The 18,088-nt window shown below is 43.8% G+C and overlaps 1 protein-coding gene across 35 annotated transcripts in view; it reads right to left on the bottom strand.

The window, feature by feature from the left end:
• Window positions 1-18,088, bottom strand: part of KANK1 (KN motif and ankyrin repeat domains 1) — a 240,862-nt gene that overhangs the window by 26,627 nt on the left and 196,147 nt on the right. For 29 of the 35 annotated variants that reach the window (XM_045373169.2, XM_005581851.4, XM_074017598.1 and 26 more), the window contains one exon: window positions 6,053-8,713. In XM_045373169.2, coding sequence (XP_045229104.2) covers window positions 6,053-8,713 — 2,661 coding nt within the window. Of the gene's footprint in view, window positions 1-5,767; window positions 8,714-11,457; window positions 11,567-18,088 lie in introns of those variants that run through there. The other 6 variants (XM_065530650.1, XM_005581854.4, XM_065530652.1 and 3 more) reach the window with 3 other exon arrangements.

Raw genomic sequence — 18,088 nt, forward strand, 5'->3', positions numbered from 1 at the left:
ACCGTGTTAGCCAGGATGGTCTCGATCTCCTGACCTCGTGATCTGCCCGTCTCGGCCTCCCAAAGTGCTGGGATTACAGGCTTGAGCCACCGCGCCCGGCCGACTGTGCCACTTTCACTCCAGCCTGGGCGACAGAACAAGACTCCGTCTCCAAAAAAAAAAAAAAAAAAAAAAAGAAAAAGGGCTTGAGTATGAATTCACTCTTTAAGCCCAACTGATGGTTTGGGGAACAGGCAGTAGAGATTATTCATGAAGGGCCATCTTCTTTTTTGGTACATACTACTTTGTGAGGAAAAGCATGTAGCTTTGATAGAGGAGAAAGGACAAATATGTTGTTTCTACGCTCTCCTCTCAGAACTCAGCCTGAATGCTAATGCATGTGTGGTCAACAACATAAACAGTTAACTCACACTTGTATAGACTAATCCTGCTGAAGGGACTGTAGGAGAAAAACTAATCTCACCCTATTCGTTTGACACAGGAGGCCACGGAAGTCCACAATCTCCCTGTCTAAAATGATACAGTGGCCTGGTGTGGTGGCTCACACCTGTAATCCCAATAATTTGGGAGGCTGAGGCAGGCAAATTGCTTGAAACCAAAAGTTCAAGACCAGCTGGGCAACATGGGGAGACCTCATCTCTAAAAATAATACAAAAATTAGCCAGGCATGGTGGCATGCACCTGTAGTCCCAGCTACTTGGGAAGCTGAAGAGGGAGGATGGCTAGAGCTCGGGAAGTTGAGGCTACAGCAAGCTGTGATCATTCCACTGCACTCTAGCCTGGGTGACAGAGTGAGACCCTGTCTCAAAAGTAAAAAAAAACAACAACAACAAACAACAACAACAACAAAAAAAACATACAGCAAGTTACCTACATAGCCAGTATGAGAGGTCAGCTCTTCCGACTTCTAGGCCTTCCACTACCTACATCATGCTTTTATACCTGCAGAGTCCCAGAAACACCTGGATCCAGAAACACTTGGACTGCATTGTTTTGGTTCTTTTGAGCATTTTTAAAAGAAAGTGATTAAAAAGCCAAGTGCTAAGACAGGTAAATGATATATTATTTGAACAAGGAGAAAACTACCTAGAAATGTATTTTGTAATGATTTATTTCCCTGCTTTTGCTTTGGCTCAGATCTCTTGTCTATGACTTACTTTCATAGTTATGGGAATGACTTCGAGTTCATTAACTTTTGATGAACTAAGATAACCAAGAGTATAAATATGGAAGCTGATTTTAAAAAGCAGTTCTTGTCAGTATGAGAGATGAATGTTCTATAAATCATGGGGTGGGCAGTTAAATTCCACTGTTACAGTTTTGTTTGTATTTGCTCACAGACAGTTATATATTTTTAGAGTATTCGTAACTGTAAGTCATTTGTCTGGAATTTTCTCTCTCCTCTTCCCTCTCTAGAAGAAAATAGTAATTAAAAAAAGAAAACACTAATCTATGCTTCAAACGAAAACAATCCAACTGATTCACAGGAAGAATAAACTTTTTTCACCAACGTTTTTGTTATAACAGAAACTCATTTCCTCTTGACTTTTTTATTTTATAAAAGAAAATATTAAATGCATTAAACTCAAACTATCAGGAATTAAAAAATACAGAACACTTCTGGTCACCATCAGGTTCCAATTCCATCAAACCCAAGACATTGTCTGTCAAATCCTAGAAAAATGTTTGTGACCTTTTAGGTGAAAAAACACAGAAGCAAACTATGTATGATTCAAATTTTATTACAAAAATGTATGTTTCTAAAATACAGACCTGCAAGCATGCACATCTATAAATACCAAACACACGTGGGCTATCACGGGAGTGCGCCAGGGAGGCTTTAACTCTTTTATTATACACTATTCTGAACGTTTAATTTCTTTTTCTTTTCTTTTTTTGAGACAGGGTCTCACTCTGTTACCCAGGCTAGGGTGGGTGACAATAACAGCTCACTGCAGCCTCCACCTCCCGGGCTCAGGTGAGCTTCCCACCTCAGCCTCCTGAGTAGCTGGGACTACAGGCGTCCGTCATCATGTCTGGCTAATTTTCGTATTTTTAGTAAAGACGGGGTTTCACCATGTTGCCCAGGCTGGTCTCTGACTCTGGGCTCAAGCAATCTGCCAGCCTCAGCCTCCCAGAGTGCTAGGATTACAGGTGTGAGCCACCACGCACAATCCCACCCCTCTCCACAGACAAGGTCTCATCCTGTCACTCAGGCTGGAGTGTAGTGGCGTGATTGCAGCTCACTGCAGCCTCAACCTCTTGGGCTGAAGAGATCATCCCACCTCAGTTTCCTGAGTAGCTGAGGCTACAGGCACAGGATAACGTGACCAGGTAATTAAAAAATTTTTTTTTGTAGAGACAAGGTCTCACTATGTTGCCTAGGTTTGAACTATTAATTTCTTATGATGCATGCTCCAGTTGTAATTTTAAGAAATTAAATATAGTGTTAAGCATTATGATGCTGCTAAAAATAACACTTTTTTGCATACTGAAAAGTGACAACATCAACAAATCTGCAACTCTAGGAGAAATGAACAGAATTCTATGGATTGGCCACTAATACTCTTCGTTTTGAGCTTTGACACGGATTCTGAATGACTCTGGACTGAAAATTTATCAATTTATTTTGTGTTTCCCATTGTTATCTATTTACTTCTTTATATTGATACAACGGTTAGTTGGAGAGGTGTAATAATTGGGAGGGGGCATCACCCAGAATAATGAAGATGAAAATTTAGGTTGAAAACAAAAGACCATTTGTACAATTTCTGTGTGGCATCATTTGTTCTAGATCTACATTTCTATTTCTGGAAATACTCTAACAACAACATCAGTCAGCTTTCGTTGAGCATTTATACTCTGTGCTTTACTCCTATTGACTCACTGAATCTTCATTACAACCCTGTGAAGGAACAAAGACAATCTTGTTCTAGTGACAGAGAAAGAATGTGAACCCACACTGTCTGGCTTCAGAGCCCAAACTCAACAACTTCTTTAAATTAGAATACTGTGTTAGGTTCATATAAGTGATCATTTATATGCTGTTTTTGGTAGGTGTCAGACCCAAATTCCCTACTGTTTTATTTGGGGGAAGAAAGCATTGAGATGAATACCCTTCTATACTCCAGTATATCTTTTGCTACAGAAATGCATTCTAGACTGTGGTGAGTGCTATTCTCTATGGCATGGTGTACACAGGCATGCACGGTACACCCAGAGCCACCTGGATTCTGAAAGCTTCTAAGTGTTGAGAATCTCCACTTTACTATACCAAGTTGCTTTAATTTTCAGTACACGTAACAAATGCCAGATAACAAAAATGGAACACTCTGCATTCATTTCCTAATTCATTCCTCACTAGAACTTGGTGAACACACAAATATGATGTGTATTACAGAAATACTTTAAAGTTGTTCTTGAGTGCGCTGAGAGGGGCTGCCATTGTGACTAAATAAGTGCTGTTAAAAATATTTATTGTTTTGTTCACAAGTGCTGTAGGTCTCCTGTATTTTAGCTGATTAATTAGGTGTTTGCTAACAAGGTCGGATCTAACCAGTGATGTGTGGCATGTCAGTGTAACTGGAAATAGACCAAAAAACACTGTCACACAGCCAGACCAAACTTGCTCCCTGGTCTCCGTGCTCAGGGGGTCAGCAAATTACTTCACTATTACAGCTGAATATTTTTGGCAAGAATGTGAAATAGAAACCCCAGTTTGGGGAGGAGGGTGGAAGGCTGGGAACAAAATGCTTTTATAATGGATGATCCATTGTGCCATCTGTGTCTGGAGGTATTTAAGAATTTTATTTTGACTTCATCTGACATCATGATTTTTAAAAGGATGTCAAAAGCAGACATGGCATGAGTTCCTGCAGACTCTGTTTCAGTCCACAGATCATTTTAATCCTGTTTATTCTAAAATGACTTCTCTGTATCTTTATTAGACTCTTTGGATTCTAAAAGGCAAAACCCCACACTTGAACTGTCACGTTCAGTTTTTTCTTCCACAACAAACTAACTGTCCTATAGCACAGATACTGAAAATTAACAATAATTGAGGTTTGAAAGTGGAAACCAGCAGGGCACAGTGGCTCACGCCTGTAATCCCAGCACTTTGGGAGGCCGAGGCGGGCGGATCACGAGGTCAGGAGATTGAGACCATCCTGGCTAACACGGTGAAACCCCGTCTCTACTAAAAATACAAAAAATTAGCCGGGCGTGGTGGTACGCACCTGTAGTCCCAGCTACTCGGAGGCTGAGGCAGGAGAATGGCGTGAACCTGGGAGGCAGAGCTTGCAGTGAGCCGAGATGGCGCCACTGTACTCCAGCCTGGGCTACAAAGCGAGACTCCGTCTCAAAAAAAAAAAAAAAAAAAAGGAAGTGGAAACTTAGGAAGATATAAAAATAATATATTTCAGTCTATTTTAATCATTGCTCCATCGGACACTAATAGGAAGACTGGAATTTCTGTGGATGGCTTACTTAAGTCTGTATTACACATTTTCAAGTAAAATTAATCTAATGCAAACTCTTTTCCAGGTCACACTGATTCATGAGAATTGGAGAGCCAGAAACAGAAGCCAGGCAGTATGGTCCCAAGCTGAGGATAATGTTATACACTGTGAGAGGCAGTGCACGTGGTCACAAGCAAAATCAGGTTGGTGAGGCTCACAGGGAATTACTGTAAGTCATAAAATCATCCAGGTCAGTTTTCTGATAATTAGCTTCAATTTCAAGAAGGAAGGGTGAGCAGGAATCCCAATGAATACGAGAAAGAATAAGAAAGACAAAAATGTAAGTGCCTATCAGACCAGGTGCAGTGGCTAATGTCTGTAATCCCACCACTTGGGGAGGCTGAGGCAGGTAGATCACCTGAGGTCAGGAGTTCGAGACCAGCCTGACCAATATGGTGAAACCCCATCTCTACTAAAATACAAAAAAGTGGCTGGGTATAGTGGTGGGCACCTGCAGTCCCAGCTACTCGGGAGGCTGAGACACGAGAATCGCCTGTACCCGGGAGGCAGAGGTTGCAGTGAGCCAAGATGGCACCTCTACACTCCAGCCTGGGTGACACGGCAACTCTGTCTTTAAAAAAAAAAAAAAAAAGTAAGCACCTATCAAAATGGAGACTGGGAAAAGACTCCCTTCTCTCCAAGTTCTTGCTCAAGGGTCCCTTCTTTGCCCACCTCATCTCAAACAGCCCTCACCCTGACTACTACCACTTGCTGTTCCCACATTGGAGTTAATTTCTTCACAGTATTTATCACCTCCTGACATATTATAGGTCTACTGTCTATCTCCTGCACCCCACCTAGAATGTAAGCACCGCAGGGACAGAGGCTCTGTTCTTGTTTTGTTCACACTATATTCACAGCCTATACCTATGCTTGAGACCGAGTAGGAATCCAAGTAACAATTTTTACTTCATATTTTTTTAGAGATGGAGGTCTCACCATGCTGCCTAGGCTGGCCTCAAATTCCTGGGTTCTAGCAATCCTCCCGCCTCAGCCTCCAGAGTAACTGGAACTACAGATGTGTACCATTGCACCTGGCTCAAATTCAATAATTATTTGCTGAATTTAACGAATGAATTAATGGAGTCTCTCCTCTCATAAACGTTTTAACTGAAAACATTTTATGTTAGCATTTCTAATTGATAATATACTGGTAATAGTGGGTACAAACAGGGTAGGATTTTTTTAAAGGCAGTTCTATAAATAATGAGCAAGTAAATAACTGAAAGACAAAGAATAAAGCATCTTACCAAACTAGCAGCCCCAGAAGACAACCTCTAGGCCAGCCAACACCAGTTTACTTTTCTTCCAGCGTTAGTCCTCAGCCAGAGGCCAGTGAGGCTACCAGATAATAAGAATCAGCAGAGGTGCTTATGGATTTTGATTCTTAGTTTTCATTCTACAGATTACCACTCTAAAGCTTTCTCCATTTCTCCACCAAAAATGGTTCCAGCAGTTAAAAAATAATCCTTAGCTCCTGGAAAGACATTTTCCCCCAATCTTCCTCATTCCCAGGTCCTCAGGGTACCACCTACCTGTGATTTTACCCAGACTGGTTTTCTGGAAGTCAGGGTTCCTCAGCTCTTCAGTGCTTGCAGATTTCATGACAGAGTTGATAGACGACAGGGTGCTGATGAGCTGAGAGTTGAGGGAGCCAATCTGTGAGTGAGGCTCCCCGAAAGCTTCTGCCAGTTCACTGTAGTTCTCAGCCAGCAGTGTCTGCTGTTCTGCCAGCAGCTTCTGGATGCGCTCAATGTAGTGATCCAGGCCGGTCATCATTCCAGGTGGAGCCTGGGGCTGGGAGTTCTCCAGAGACTCCCCTACAGGGTCATCCCCAACCCCCACGCTCCTTCTGCTGGCTGTCAGCCCCACAGTCAACTGTGGTGGCCCACAAGCTATGGTCCTCATTTTGAGACCAACCAGATAGTTGTCATTAATATTTATCTGCCCCACACCTGACTCTTTGGTCTTCACAGCTGATGGCCTGTCAAACCCAGAATGGCCAGAAAGCAACGTTCCAACACCAATGGACCGCGTCTTGGTGGAGGAGTTGATGTCCTTGACACGGCCTTCTCCTACAGCTACTGTCCGCGTCTCCACAGTCTGGGTGCTGGTCTGCTTGTCCAAAGTGCTTAGGCAAGTGTTGGTGCAGGAATCTATGAGGGTGGCCGTCTCGGTGTTGGTGAACTGGTGCACCTGTTCCAAATCCGTGCTAGTGTCCTGGTCTGCGGTACGAGGCACTGCCATGACGGCAGCTTCCACTTGGCCAACAGCCTCAGTGTTCACGCCCCGGGAGGCACACTCCTTTGGAGAGCAGACAGTCACGTCAACAGAACAATCTCCACAACCGATAGACCGCACTTCTTTGAGATTCAAGTTTGTCTTCAGGAGTGTGAGGTCATTCACAGACTCCTCTGTGTTGCTGCCTGTTTCGCAGATGCTGACTTCCACACTCACACTCTTGTCACACATTTCCACAGACCTCCCAGCACAACGGTCGTGCATTTCCACCCTCTCCTTAACAATCCACCAATTCATGGGCAGCTCAGGCCCTACGACTTTGTTCTTACATTCGGGCTGGCAGGAGATGCCTACACTGTTTGTTTCCACGGAGGTCCCAACACACGTGTCCACCAGGTCTGTGTGACTGCCGACCATTTGGTCTCTGGTCTGCACCACTGCCTCCACCACCTTACTGAAAACAAGCGGCTGAGCCATCGTGGCTTTGTCAACCTTTTTCCTCGATCCAGCAGCCTGCAGCTCTTGTTTTAGTTTAGTCATCTCCCGGTCATGGGTGGTTTCTCTAAGCTGTACTTCTAGGCGATAGATCTTTTCCTTCAAGGCTTCTATGGTCTGCTGTTGCAGCTCAATTTCTTTGTCAGCTTCAGTCGTCACTCCAAGCATGGCCTCTGTCACATTGACCCCACAATTCCTCATCTCAGTAAGTGTCCCTACAGCTGCATCCTTACAGGACCTGGAGCCTCTGTGGTACACGATGATGTCATTCATGTTCTCCTCGGCACCCACAGCCACAGACCGGCACTCTCCATTCTCCCTGAACTCTGAGGAGGCCTCACAGCTGCTGTCCTGGATCTTCTGCTCCAGGGCTTGCATGTCTGCTGTAAGCTGCCGGAACTCCTTTATCCTCTGGGTGCTCTGTTCTACGCTCTCCATTTCTTCCTCCTCATAGTCGATGTATAGTTCCCCGCCACTTCCTCGGGCCCGGGAGAGCTGTTCCAGCTGGGAGGCGTTCCCTGCACTGTAGGACCGCTTCCTCACACCACAGACATTGTTCTGGGATGCAGCCCTTTGGTTTTTCAGCTGTGAGGCCAACTGCCTTTTCTCTTCTTGCAAGACAGAGATCTTTACCTGGAGCACAGGGATGGTTCGCACCTGCTCCTCCAGTTCCTTCAGGCGTTTCAGAGCAATGGCCATCTGCTCACGGATGTGCTGCAGGTGCATAGGGCTCACGTTGGTCACTGGGGTGGAGATCCCTGAGCTCAGGGGGCTGTGGCGGATGGAGCTCCCCATAGAGGAAGTGGTGGGAGCAGCTGGGGCATAGCCACCATAATCCCCATTACCTTGGTATCCATTGTGAAGCTGGTGTATGGCAGGATTGTGGTTTCCAGAACCCACAAAAGAGGGGAGGGAGCTTGTGGAGCCCATGCCTCCAAAACTGGCCAGCCTGGGCCTCCTGAACTCACCCGGTATCATCTGCATGGTGGCTCTCTCCTGTTCCAGTCTTCTCCGGGTCTCCATCAGTGTCTTGGTGACATGAAGGTTATGCTTTGGGAGTTGTGGTGAGGGAGGTGGCAGCTGTTGATTTTCTGGGATGGTAAGAAAAGGGAGTGAGGTCTCCAGAGGGGCAGGTGGCTTTGAGATTGGAGTTGACGTAACTTGGCTTCTGGCTAGGAGGAAGTTGGGGCACTGCTTGTTGTCATCACTGTTGGAGGATGAGAGGGATTCGGTGGAAGTCCATATACCTTGCTGACCAGATGTGGTCCTGGGTTCTGGGCATGGCACGGATGGCTTCCGCCTCTTCTGGATGTTCAGTCTTTTGATGGTGTTTCCCTTCTGTATGTCATCCACATATTTGAGGAAATCTAAGTCTAGTTGATAACCATAGGGGGTCTCCACAAAGTAAGGGTCTTTTTGTTCCTTGTCCTGGTCTCCATTCAGAATATCATCTGCTTTTCCTAGAAGAGGGAGAAAAGAATATTATAATGACACGCAATACACATAATGGTAAAAACTAGTATTTGTGTTTGTTGCAGTACAGCAAGCTGGTATGATTTTAAGAGTTGACACACCTATGTTGTAAACCTGGATCTACAACAACTGGGTAAGCAAGTTTTTTTTTTTGAGACAGGTCACTCTGTCACCCAGGCTGGAGTTGCAATGGCGCGATCTCGGCTCACTGCAGCCTCCGCCTCCCGGGATCAAGCAATTCTCCTGTCTCAGCCTCCTGAGTTGCTGGGATTATAGAGGCACACCACCACGCCTGGCTAATTTTTACATTTTTAGTAGAGACAGGGTTTCACCATGTTGGCCAGGCTGGTCTGGAACTCCTGACCTTAGGTGATCCACCCTCCCCGGCCTCCCAAACTGCTGGGATTACAGGCGTGAGTCACTGCACCTGGCCTGGGTAAGCAAGTTAATAAACCTCTCTGAACTTCAGTTTCTCCCTGAGTAAAAATGGAGATGCAAATATTTAACTCACAGGCTTAAAACAATGTAATGAGATAATGATTGTATTATTTTTTAAAATTTTATCTTAGATTCAGGGAGTGCATGTGCAGGCTTGTTACATGGATCTATTGTGTAATGATGAGCTTTGAGCTTCTAGTGTACACATCACCCAAATAGTGAACACTATACCCAATAGGTAATTTTTCAACCCTCACTCCCCTCCTTCCCTACTTTTGTAGTCTAAAATGTCTACTATTTCCATCTTTTTCCATCTTTATGTCCATCAGTACTCAGAGATAATGATTTCAACGAGTCAAGCACACAGTAAGTCCTTACTATTTTTAAAATAATTCATTATAAAAGACACGAAAGGCCGGGCATGGTGGCTCACTCCTGTAATCCTAGCCCTTTGGGAGGCCAAGGTGGGTGGATCACCTGAGATCAAGAGTTTGAGACCAGCCTGGCCAACACGTGGTAAAACCTCGTCTCTACTAAAAATACAAAAATTGGCTGGGCATGGTGGCAGGTGCCTGTAATCCCAGTTGCTCAGGAGGCTGAGGCAGGAGAATCACTTGAATCCAGGAAGTGGAGGTTGCAGTAAGCCGAGATCTCGCCATTGCACTCCAGCCTGGGCAACAGAGCAAAAACTCTGTCGCAAAAAAAAAAGAGACATGAAAGCATTGTCCAGTAGATAATTTCATTGGTCATCTACAGTCTCTTCGAATATAGACAGCAGACATTAAGATTCCTGTTTTTCAAAGTGTTATCTGAGGCTCACAAAAAAACCAAAAGTCAGCAGCAGACAGACAAAGTCGGCAGCAGAACCAGGAGGCCTGGGATGAGATGTCCCTGCCCCTGTCTTTTGCAGACTGGGCTGCCTTTCTAAATGGAGGCCAAGGGCACTCGGCTCCTGACCACCTCCACAGGATTACAATTTGCCTTGACACCTCCCTGGCTGAGAAAGCTGGGGCATGGGATATTTAGTGATTTACTCTGGCAGCAAGGGTACAAGCACACAGAAGAAAGACTTCAACTCTATTTCGTGTCTTCCACTTCTCAGTTTCTCTCCTCATTTAAAAACAAAACCAAACCCTGTCTTAACTATAGGAAAAGTTTTCTCTGTGTTGACTTCTTTTGGACAAAACATTCCCTATCCCAGGAACACCTTGTTTTGTATTGTGATGAGTTCAAACAGATGCAAAGAATGAAGATAAGGGCAAAACCTACATACTCCAACCACTGGATCATGTGGCATTCAGTAAATACTACTTAAGGCCAAACCAGACATTTAAAAGAGGAAACACAAGAACCTTTCAAAGCACAGACCTTGTCGCTGACCTGGGCTATGCATTTCAAATTTAAAAGCAAGGTCATTTTTATTTGTTTAAATTGTAGGATCAAGTCATGTGTTGTGTTTTCCCAGAGCCACACTAACAAGCCGTGCATTTTTAGAGCTATGGAAAGAACCCAAAAGCAATGAGTGAAAATATAAGCCATCAGTCTCCTTGCCCTCTTCTGAGTATACAAACCCACTTGACGGCTGTCAAGTTTGAAAGAACTTCCAGCAAACCTGGTTGCTGTCCGCCCTCCCAACCCCCAGCACTGCCGAACATTTACACCGCCAGTGTGAATGCTCTGAAGAACACTTCTGTCTCCATCTGCCCGCTTTCTTCCCAAATGTTGGAAAGAAAAGTACAAAAATGTTTGCCAAGCAGAGGAAAAGGACATATATTCTTTATGTCCCAATTTAAAACAATATTAAATTGTTCTAGCTGTTCGATTCTAACACGTGTGGGAAGTGAATTCTATGTGAAAGAAGCGCCCAGCAGCGGTCATGCCCTAGCCCAAGAATGGGAGGGCTGGCCGGGAGCGCCGTGCCTGGAAATTTGTGCTCATGTTCATAGTGCTCATGTTAATAGAATGTAGCCGTCCTTTTCTCTTTCCTTTTTAGCTTTCATCTCCATATGGAGAAGGTGATCACTCAAAATATGCAGCCAGACCTGTTTCCAGTACTGTCTGAAATTCCATAAACAAAGAGAAACTACAGCTTGGGTGTCAGACAGGCAGGCTAATCTGGCCCACCCGGGATGTGTGTGTGAGCCGGTGAGTCTAAGCTGGACGCCTGTAGACCTGTGGGGTCGCTGTGGTCGAGTAAAGTGGCCAAGCAGCACGCAGCCTTCCCGGTCACCCTCGCCCAAGGCCCCCCGGGGATTCGGCCAGCGGTGACCGCCCCACGCCACTCGCAGCTCACCTACCAGGTGGCGCCCGCTGCGCTCTCTGCCGGCCCGCGCTGCACCGCTCACCAGCTCGCTCCCAGCTCACCAGGACCCAGCCTCAGACGTCCTCGATTCTCACCCCACAAGGAAGTTTCAACATTCGTGTAAACTTAGCCAGCCACGCACAAATGCCATAGGCTGAGTTTTCACCAATGAAGTCTCCCTCCGGCTGCAGTGACACCACCCCCAGCACACTCAGCTGTTCCGCATTCCTTGTTTTCTTAATGAAAACAGGAAACCGGGATCTTCTGAAAATGTGTGTTCTTCACTCCAGTTTTGCCAGTTGATTTTTAAATAAAGCTAGCACTTCAAGCATCTCTACAGAGAGGCTCTGTTTTTCCTATACTAGTCACTTCTTCATGAAAGAGTCTGTGTTCTCCTGCTCAGCCCTCGGTCACCTGAGGAGGTGCAGAGGCACAATCACCCCACTGTTCTCTGTGGATTCTCAGGGTCTCAGCAGCACTCACTGGTTTCAGAGCACTGCAGGATTCTGCTCAGCCCTGGGCTCACGACACGTGGCAAGTAGTTATCCTTTATCATTAATTTCAACTGAGCCTTTGCCACTGATGAAAGCGTCTTCTTAAAAAATGAAACAAAAACAAATCTTTTTTTCCAGATACAAAAGTAGTACACACTTGTAAAAAAAAAAAAAAAAAAAAAAAAAAAAAAGCCATATACAGATAATTTAAAGACCGTAAGAAAAGGCACTCAGATCTCACCATCCAGTGGCAAGCATTAATATTTTGGTGTAACTCCTAGTTTTTCTATGTATTTATTAACATAGCTACTTTTCCCACTTAAGGATTTTCAGTAGGAAAGATGAACTGACTCAACATCAGTATTTAAAACACAACAAAACATATCACAGTTTTTACCAAAACCTAACTGGTCCATCTTTAGTTATTTCTTTAGTTCACCTTGTAGGAATCACAAAAGACATGGATCACACTAAATTACCCCCAAATGAACTTTGGACTTCTGGGAATCAGGAGAGGTTAGAATTTAACCAAGTTAGGCTTGCTTATTTCCTAATACTGTTCAAACCAGGCTACCCAAAAGACTTGTAATTCAAGCTTCCTTCTCCAGCAAGTAAAAAAGTGAGATGTGTTTTCAAGGTGTCATTTTCACAAACAATTGTCCATGGTAAAAATTATTCTACAATAAAACTACCCAGTGTCATTATTTTTTTAATATCCTTCTTTCTAGTGTATGTTTGCATACATCAACATAAATTAGGCATTTATGAGTCCCTGATTTATTTCCAAACTTTAACAAGACCAAAAAACTTTTTTGTCTTTTGTACCAGACTGTAAGCATGCAGACAGCAAAAAATTTAATTAAAAAATTTTTTTCTGGCAGGGAGCGCTAGCTCAGACCTGTAATCCCAGCACTTTGGGAGACCGAGGAGGGTGGATCATCTGAAGGTCAGGAGTTCGAGACCAGCCTGGCCAACATGGTGAAACCCCCATCTCTACTAAAAATATAAAAAATTACCCAAGCATAGTGGCAGGCACCTGTAATCCCAGCTACTCGGGCTAAGGCAGGAGAATCGTTTGAACCTGGGAGGTGAAGGCTGCAGTGAGCTGAGAACACTGCATATACATATATATATATATATATTTTTTTTTTTCATTGCTTCCTCTCTCAACCACACACCAACTATCAATATGTTGGGAAGAAAGGAGATGTTTAACAATGTTTACTGAAGGAATAAATAACTGAATATATAGTATAACATAATAATCTTGCTAGAGTACAGTGGCACCATCTTGGCTCACTGCAACCTCCGCCTCCCTGGTTCAAGGGATTCTCCTGCCTCAGCCTCCCGAGGAGCTGGGATTACAGGCACATGCCACCATGCCCAGCTAATTTTTGTATTTTTAGTACAGATGGGGTTTCACTATATTGGCCAGGATGATCTCAAACTCCTGACCTCAGGTAATCTGCCTGCCTTGGCCTCTCAAAGTGCTAAGATTACAGCTGTGAGCCACTGTGCCTGGCCAACAGTATAAGAGAATAAACTTTGAAAAACATCTTGATGCTCTGAAGACAGAAGTTGTTTGTTAAATATTAGTGTTGGGAGGGATTGCATTGGGAGTTATACCTGATGTAAATGACGAGTTGATGGGTGCTGACGAGTTGATGGGTGCAGCACAGCAACATGGCACAAGTATACATATGTAACAAACCTGCACGTTATGCACATGTACCCTAGAACTTAAAGTATAATAATAATAAAAAAAAAAATAAGTACATATCGGAATAAAATAAGACGGTAAAAAAAATAAATAAATAAATATTAGTGTTAAGGACATTTCTTACGTGATACTATTTCAGTTATCTTTAGGTTGTAGAATTATAGGTGATTTTTATTTTGTTCATTTTATAATTTTTACAACACATGGGTATTTGTCCTTTTTTTTTTTTGAGACAGGGTCCCACTCTGTTGCCCAGGCTAGGGTGTGGTGGTACGATCATGGCTCACTATAGTCTCTATCCCCTGGGCTCAAGTGATCCTCCTGCCTCAGCTTCCTGAGTAGCTGGGAACTACAGGTATGTAGCACCATGCCTGACAATTTTAATTTTTATTTATTTATTTTTATTTTTTATTTTTAGTAGAGACGAGGTCTTGCTATTTTGCTCAGGCTGGTCTTGAACTCCTGGCCTCAAGCCTCTCCCACCTCAGTCTCTCAAAATGCTGGGATTACAGGTATGAGCCACTATACCTGGCCTGGGCATTCGTCTTAAAATATATTACAAGAAGTCACTATTTGGAAGGCAAATGGAATTGATTGCAATAAACTGAGAAAGTTCATTTGGGAGGCGAATGAATGGGGGCAAAGACAGCTTGATGTTCTTTAGTATACATCATCCCCTCCTTCCACACTAATGGGGGCAAATAAAAGTCTATAAGCAGAAGTGTCATGTAGTATATACCCCAGGAACCTCCATTAAAAAAACAGAAATAATTCTTTCATCTATGTTCTTATTTGTGCCTTCCTCTGTCCTGCTGCCTGGAATGCAGATGTGATGACTAGAACACTAGTGTAACTTTGAAACATGAGTTCATATCTAGGGTGGAGGAACAATGTACCAGAAGGAACTTGGGCCTCAAAGCACTTTGTGGATCAGAGCTACTATAACATTCCTGAAAAGCCTACCTCTATACTTTTAAGTGAAAAAGATACAAAGGTCTATTTTGTTTTAGATATTGTTTGTTTTGGTCTTGTTTACTTGGCGTTACACTGAATTCTAACAGATACTGCAGTTACTTCCCCCATTCCCTCTCAAAAATTAAGACTAGATCTTAAAAAGGAGAAAGATGCTAAATGATTAACTGGAAAAGTGTTACAATAAAACTTAAATTATTAATTCAGGATGAAGAGGAAGTATAAAAACATCAGTTTTGGCTGGCAGCGGTGGCTCACGCCTGTAATCCCAGCACTTTGGGAGGCCAAGGTGGGCAGATTGCCTGAGGTCAGGAGTTCAAGACCAGTCTGGCTAACATGGTGAAACTAGGCCTCTACTAAAAACGCAAAACATTTAGCCAGGCATGGTGGTGTGCACCTGTAATCCCAGCTTTTCAGGAGGGTAAGGCAGGGGAATTGCTTAAACCAGGAAGGTGGAAGTTGCAGTGAGCCAAGATCACGCCACTGCACTCCAGCCTGGGCGACAGAGCGAGACTCCATCTTAAAAAAAAAAAAAAAAAAAAAAGTTTTTTTAAAAAAAACTCTACCTGGGTTATAAAGAGACTCTTAACTGCTTTAAAAGTCTTTTTGGACTAACAGAACTATGCCTGCTTTCGCACAGTCAAAATTCCACTGGCTATATCTGCAACTGAAATCCTGAGAGTAACAGCTTCCAACTAAATATTCTGGAATTGGAGGGCTGTCCCTGGTGTTTACAAGAATTTTTTGAATGTCTGGAACTCCAGCGGTGGAGACTGCTCCTGGCACCACCTCTACCTTCATTATATAAACATTTATTGAAAGCTTAACTAGGTACAGAAAATGGTCCTATTCAGTGTAAGGAGTAGGAGGAAAAATTTATAAGAAATAAAATAAGATACAGTCTAGCTGAGAGATGACTACCAAACACCCTTAACATAACACTAATTGAGACCAGTTACAAAGGCATATGTCAACAATGCAGGCCGGGAGCAGAGACTCACGCCTGTAATCCCAGCACTTTGGGAGGCCAGGGTGGGCAGTTCACTTGAGGTCATGAGTTTGAGACCAGCCTGGCCAACATGGTGAAACCCTGTCTCTACTAAAAATACAAAAATTAGCCAGGTGTGGTGGTGCATGCCTGCAATCCCAGCTACTCGGGAGGCTGAATGCAGAAGAATCGCTTCAACTTAAGAGGCGGAGGTTGCAGTGAACCGAGATCGCACCACTGCATTCCAGCCTGGGCGACAGAGAAAGATTGTCTAAAAAAATCCAAAAAACAACAACCCCGACCCCACTCTGAAAAACCAAAACACAATGCAGTATGAAAGTATGTAAACTAGTGATCAGAACAGAACCAAGTTAACCAGAGATGAGTTCTGAAGACAACATAAATGACAGAGTAAAAAGGTGAAGGGCCAGGGCAGCGCCTGTTGGTGCTGCTGAAGGAATGCCAAGGTTAGACAAGGAGAAGACGATGAGTAGAGGCCACCAATCTCACAGCCTGGAGCAGGGCAAGTTTTTCCACTGAAACTAGGGACTAAAAGGCATCAACAAAGATTGTCTTGACAATTGTGTGTGTGTGAGACTGAGGTAGGGAAAGAGGCTAAATTCAATGGGACCAGTTAAAATGTTACAATACCCAGGGGGCAGTGTAGACCGAATAAAACATTTATTCACACATTCAACTTACATTTATAATTGATATTGATAATAAAGGCACATGAATTAGTATCTACTTTCTGTCTCTCTTTCTCTATCTCTCTAGTTTTCCGTGGATCTTCACTTACTATTTAGCATGTACTGTTCTAGGAGCTGGGAACACTGAACAAAAGGGACAAAGCCTCTGCTCTCGCAAGGCTCACAGTCTAGTGGGGAGGGGGTGCATAGAAAAGTAATTAAAGGCAGAAGTGAAGCAAACAGCTACATGACAGCTGTCATTGCCAGAAATTATACCAGTGTCTCAAGGTAAGTGGATGGACTGCTAACTAACACTGGGCTCCATGTCGTCTTAGGTTGGCATCATCTCTGAGCAAACTTACTCCTAGACACCAAGGGTCACAGAGTCCATTTCCTCCCTCTCTCTCCCAACTAAGTTTGCACAGTCTGCAATTTGGGGTAACCAAACACCAATGTGACGGCATCAATTAGAGAAAACTCTCCAAGTTCAGACCAAATTCCCATGTGTTCAGAGAAAAGGTGGAATCAACAAACTGATGGCAAGTCTGCTCCTTATTTATATATTTATCTCCTATAAAACTTAGTGCTCTGTGAGAGGGGCCCAATTTACGGCCTCGAGAACAGTGCGACATTTGCTTGCAATTCTTCTGCATTAACAAAGTGAAATGGAGTTACGGGTATTTCAACAATCATTCATCTAGATTCATAAAGTACTATATGATTTTAACTTTCAGTGCAACTAAACTTGCTGTCCAAATAATACGTGGTTTGGAAAGACATAAAAATTAACGTACTTACCAGGAAGAAGATTAGATCACAGGAAACTAGTCTGGGAGTACTAACCTGCTTGCAGTGATTCTCAACTGGAGGTAATTTTTCTTTTAAACCAACCAAACGAGGCGTGGAGGTGATTTTGCCCCATGAAGAGACATTTGGCAATGCCTGAAGATATTTATCCTTGTCACTGCTTGGGGTGCTACTGGAATCTAGTGTGTAGAGGCCAGAGCTGTGCACACATTCTGCCATGCACAAGACAGGCCCTCCCTCCCCCAACAAAGAATTATCTAGCCCATAATGTCAGTAGCGCTGAGGCTGAGACAGCCTGTGCTGGAGACAGTAAGAAGAATAAAAATTCACAGATAGCAACTGAAATTTTGGCTGTATAATCTGTAGTCTTCTGCTGGGTGCGGTGGCTCACGCCTGTAATCCCAGCACTTTGCGAGGCGGAGGCAGGTGGATCACCTGAGGTGGAGAGTTCAAGAGCAGGCTGACCAACATGGAAAAACTCCATCTCTACCAAAAATACAAAATTAGCCGGGCATGGTGGTGCATGCCTGTAATCCTAGGTACTTGGGAGGCTGAGGCAGGAAAATCGCTTGAACCTGGGAGGCAAAGGTTGCAGTGAGCCAAGATCGTGCTATTGCACTCCAGCCTGGGCAAGAGCGAAACTCCGTCTCGGGAAAAAAAAAAAGTCTGTAGTCTTCAAGTTTTTCATTTCCTACTGGGGCCAATAACACTATGCTCAGGTGACAGAGTGACAAAAACGCCACTTTTGAGTAAAAAAAGCATTCAATACTTTTCTACATACTCTACCACAATGAGCCATTCTTTAACATGAGCAAAAAGCACTGGGGTGAAATAATGTGTCCTGTGGACTTTATAACGGAAGAGACTTTGATATTATTACTTTATCTATTAATTAGGACACACTGACTTCTTTGTTCTGATTTCACTGCTGCACACTCTAGGCCCAATTACT

This window comes from Macaca fascicularis, chromosome 15 (genome assembly GCF_037993035.2).
Source record: "Macaca fascicularis isolate 582-1 chromosome 15, T2T-MFA8v1.1".
Lineage (NCBI taxonomy): Eukaryota > Metazoa > Chordata > Mammalia > Primates > Cercopithecidae > Macaca > Macaca fascicularis.